The sequence below is a fragment of the Arachis ipaensis genome, chromosome B09, assembly GCF_000816755.2.
Source record: "Arachis ipaensis cultivar K30076 chromosome B09, Araip1.1, whole genome shotgun sequence".
Lineage (NCBI taxonomy): Eukaryota > Viridiplantae > Streptophyta > Magnoliopsida > Fabales > Fabaceae > Arachis > Arachis ipaensis.
In genome coordinates, this window is record NC_029793.2 from 2847545 (window position 1) to 2852181 (window position 4637).

The 4637-nt window shown below is 36.9% G+C and overlaps 1 protein-coding gene and 1 non-coding gene across 3 annotated transcripts; one reads left to right on the plus strand and one right to left on the minus strand.

Moving 5' to 3' along the window:
• On the plus strand, positions 229–302 carry TRNAR-UCG. Its single transcript has one exon. It is a non-coding gene; the product is annotated as a tRNA-Arg (tRNA).
• On the minus strand, positions 527–4561 carry LOC107619085 (MAR-binding filament-like protein 1-1). 2 transcript variants are annotated; one of them, XM_021111134.1, is made up of 4 exons: positions 4169–4561; positions 3506–3549; positions 3257–3400; positions 527–2555 (listed from the first exon to the last, which is right to left on the minus strand). In XM_021111134.1, exons 1-4 carry the CDS (start codon positions 4398–4400, stop codon positions 765–767), a joined length of 2211 nt encoding a protein of 736 aa, XP_020966793.1. In that variant the 5' UTR covers positions 4401–4561; the 3' UTR covers positions 527–764. The 2 variants fall into 2 exon arrangements, with proteins under 2 accessions (XP_020966793.1, XP_016176783.1); XM_016321297.2 differs by having other exon boundaries at positions 3506–3552.

Consider the following 4637-nt stretch of genomic DNA (forward strand, 5'->3'; position numbering starts at 1 on the left):
GTGTTGTGTGTATTTTCTTAAGTTGAATTTCTTTAAAAAAAAAAAAAGAAAGAAAATCGACCCCTTTGAATAGAATTTTCCCAGCCTTGAGATTTCTCTTTCAAAATTTAAGACAACTATCTATTTGGAGTTTAAAATTAAATTCAAGATTCTTAATTAAGCTAACATAAACCAAATAATATGTATCAATTTATAAGTATATAAAACACAGAAACCTAGCATCCAGATGACCGCATAGCGCAGTGGATTAGCGCGTTTGACTTCGGATCAAAAGGTCGTGGGTTCGACTCCCACTGTGGTCGTTTCTTTTATATTGTTGCTCTTCTTTTTTAGCAGTTCCTATTCCTATTCCTATTATTTCTCTAAGTGTGATCCTATCCTCTTTTATATTGTTGCTCTTCTTTTTTCACAGTTACTATTCGTCTATTCCTATTCCTATTATTTCTCTCTGTGTGATCCTATCCACCCTTTCTTTCGTTGTCTCTGGTTATTTCTACAAATACATTCAATAATACTCGGTAAGAAATAAAGAATGCAACTCAGTTTCCACTTTCCCGCATTCAACTCAACTAATAACTACACTCCAAAAACAACACTACACAAGAATTGTCTAATATGAAAAGCAATCTTCCTAAACAGCCAAAAGAATCATCAGAAGCATCCATACCATACACCATTCTCACAAAAACTTTGACTGTTTAGAAATCTCCTTAATATCGTAAAAAAAGTTTGGAGGTGTTCAGGTAATCAGGTTCTCTATCTGATCATTGGGAATTAGTCTTTCTTTTTCTGCTACTCTTTCTAGCACTAACAGTGACCTTCTTTTCACCTTCATCCTTTGGCACTTGCTCATCTCCAGTAGCAACGTTACTTTCCTTTTCAGCCTTTGACGTTCGCTTATTCACAGTAGGGACCTTGCTTTCACCTTCATCTTTCGACGGTTGCTTTTTCAGAGTGGCAACCCTGCTCTTCAACAGCAATATCTGACCCTTGCTTAAAGCCAATTCCTCCTGAAATTTCTTCCCTTTGTTCTCCAGGTTATCTCTTTCTATGCCAAGTTTCTTGATGAGGGTTTGGGCGTCTTCCATGTTCTCTTCGGCCACTTTGGATGCATTTCTTTGCTCTTGAAGGGACTTGATAAGCGTCTCTTTCTCGTTTTCAAGGCTAGAAATGATGGAATTAGCCCTCTCTAGTTGCTTGTTGAGGACCATTGCCTTTTGGTTGACTTCCTCTAATGAATTTGTTGCCTCCACCAGGTCCACCTCAAGTAATCTTCGTGCCTCTTTTTCATTTGAGACTTGCTTCTCCAAAGCCTCTCTTTCTTTGTACAAAGAAGCAACTAGCTTTTTCTCTTCTTTCAAATCCTCGACGGTGGTCTCAGCCTTCTTGTAGATTTCAGTCACTTCTCGTTCTAGGCTTTCACGGTTTTCAAGAGCAGATGCCAGTTCCTGGGACTTACTTTGCAGCTCTGCTTGTGTTTTCTTCAAATGTTCCATCGTCGTTCTAAGCTCATTGGTTAGCATTTGGATCTCTTGTGTTGCTTTCTCGAGGCTCCTCTGTAGTGACTCGTCAACTTCAGTGAGTTCAGATGAAAGGTTTGACACCTCAGCCTCAAGGCTTTTTTGCAATTTGTTTGACTCATTGAGTTGCTTCTCCAATACTGAAGCCTCTTCTCTCGATTTTTCAAGATCCGCTTGCGTGGTTTGTAGTTCAGACTGCAGACTGTTAACTTTCTCAGATTCTTTCTCCAAAGACTCCTTTAAATGTTGTCTTTCTAGAGATAAATTGGCAATGTCAAACTTGTTTGCGGTTGCTGTATCGGACACAAGTTGAAGCTGTTCCTTTAGCTGATCAAGCTCCTCCTCTCTTTCTCTTAAAAGCCTCGCAGCATTATTTTCGGAAGTATCAGAAGTATACTTTAGGTAGTTATATGCCTTCTCCATGTCAACATACTTCCTCCTTGAATCATCATTCTCATGAGTTAAGGCACTAACTTTTGAATTAAGTTCATTTGCCAAAGAATCCTTAGCTTCTAGTTCCTTTCGGCTTTTCAGCAGTTCATCATTCAACTCTTGAATCTGCAGTTGAGCATTGGATAAGTCATCCTTAGTTTTCTCGTAGGTCGAAGTCAAATTCATCAATTCTGACTCCTTTTCTGCAAGGGTCAACACAAGATTCTGAACACCAGCTTCTTTGTCCTTGAGGTCTGAATTCAGCATATTAATTCTCTGCTCTAAAGTTTCAGTAGAGTCCACCTTTTCTTTCAACTTCTCTTCTAGGTCCTTTTTCTCTGCACTAGTCTTCGAAAGTATGGTTTCAAGGCTGTCAATTTGAAGCTTCAGCTCCTCAACCAATTTTTTCTCACCCTTTACCTCTTGTTCCAACCGGATGATGGTAATTTCTGCAGAACTAAGTTTACTTATCAAAGCTTGCTGCTCCTCCTTTGCTTCCCCAAGTTGCTTGGTTCGTTCCTCCTCTTCCTCCAGTAACTTGAATTCGTAGGTATTCTTCAAAGACGCAATCAGTTCTTCCTTCTCCTTCAGTTTGCTGTCCATCTGTGCATATTAACAAGCAAAATATATGGCTTAGAAACTCATAAACTGAACTAAAACACATCCTAATAGTGATTTAACCGAAATATAAGCAAATTAGTTAAAAAAAAAACTAACAATGTTTCTTCCATTAATAAGAAAAAGAAGGAAATGAAATCTTGGGGAAAATGCCACATCCTCTTATTTACATGTTTGCGGCATAAATACGAAAGCTTAGATAATACAAATATAGAAATTAGGCAAATTCAAAAATGGTTCAGCCATCTACATCCATGTATGAGGAAGAGGTTAATTCTATCATGAACTGCATACAACATCACAATTCACAATACAACTTTTGATTATAATAATTAAAAAAAAAAAAAAACAGCAGAACACTACACTTCAACTTTTGCATTGACAAAGCTGCATACTCTATCATGTTACAACTTTTAAGGACAATGTTGCAAACCCATCCTCAGAAACATACTCACAATTTCATCCCTCTCACTCGTGTCAAACAATTCCCTGAGGTAATTACAACTCAATAATTTTATACATCCCAATTAACTATTTTGACACTACCCCAATATCAATCCTTATCCACCAGGGGAATTCCCCATATCCTATTATAGAAACATATATCTCACGTATCTTCCATATCATGGTATTAGTAACATTCAAAATTCAAATCTATCATAAAGTAAACGTTTAAAGAAGCTCACTAGATGTATTGTTTCAAAAGCAGCTGTCGTTTCTTTCTGCGCCGTAGCATAGAGAGCAGCGAGAACACCCGAAGAAAGTAGTCCGATTACATTCAAGAGAGCCACAAATGAACTGGATAGTGGTCTGTCGTTGCCAAGTGCTGTCTGTTGATAGAAGCTACGCAGTTTAGAAAATCTTGAACTATCCCAATTACAAAAAATCATAGCTAACAATTTACTATTCTCAATTTGTATCAGAGCTTAAGTCACCTCTTCCTTCTGGATGTTCTCTAGTGTATTCCCCTCATCGTTTTCTTCTAAAATGTGAAACAACAAATATGCAAAATATAAGAATCCAACACATTATGAAAAGATTAAAATGTAAAAATGATATATCCGCAATTGACATAAAAATAACTCAAGTCCTTGCAAGGAATCTATATCTACATACAATACACACTACGAAGCAAGGACCAAAATTGTGCTTGATAATGCACGCTAGGGTTCCATAAAAGAAAGATGGAAAATGCTTTACATGGACACATAACCTCAAATTAACAAATCTATCTGCTAATACATCACAAATCACAAGCGTAAAGGATGAAATAAATGAACAAATCAGCTATGGTCTACGGTGTGTGCTAAAAGCTGAAATGTGAAAAGCCAACTTTACATTACTTCCTCAAGTTAAAAAAAGAACGTAAAAATTATATTCAACAAGATCTTCTTCTCCTAAGCCAAGAAACTTTCACCTTATCCAAGAACTGCAAATTTTCCTTCAGTACATAAGGTAAATTTTAAATAAAAATAAATAAATATATCAAGATTCCTCACAATTGACGTTATTAGATAACAATGATGAATGATGATTATCTATGAAGCTCAAAAGATGATATGAATGGTGAATGAAAGGATAAAGAAAAAGTAAGTTACCAAGAGCGGTGGCCTTGAAACGAAGAAGGGGAAGAACCGAGATTCCCATGAAGAAAAGCGTCCTCCTATTCGTGCATGAAACGACGCCGTTTTGGTCTTGGTTTTGGCGCAAGCAGCACGATGCTCTGAACTTTGACTTGGAAGTGTGTGAATTTCTTGCCGAAGAAGAAGAAGAGCGTAACGGCAAGGGTGGTAGTGGAGAGTGCAAGAAGCTTCCCGCCACAAACCCCATGGCTAGTTTCTTTGGATGCGTCTTTCTTCTAGAAGCTAACTAACTCAGAACTCAGAACTCAGAACTCAGAACTCAGAAGAAAGAAGCAAGAAGCAAGAAGCGATCACGTTTTCTCTCAAGTATGAATCAGAATCAGTTATTTAGTTACCATTCTTCTTAATCAGTTATCTAATCTTATATATATACACTTTAATAAATAAATATATTACCAATTTATTATTTTTTTATTTATTTTAG

Bases quoted from the DNA above. Each gene is read 5' to 3' on its own strand.
- LOC107619085 (XM_016321297.2), bottom strand. From the start codon at position 4,400: ATGGGGTTTGTGGCGGGAAGCTTCTTGCACTCTCCACTACCACCCTTG. The intron at 3,401-3,505 runs GTGACTTAAGCT...TTCTATCAACAG, and splicing joins AGAACATCCAGAAGGAAGAG to ACAGCACTTGGCAACGACAG. The intron at 2,556-3,256 runs GTGAGCTTCTTT...TAATATGCACAG, and splicing joins CTTTTGAAACAATACATCTA to ATGGACAGCAAACTGAAGGA.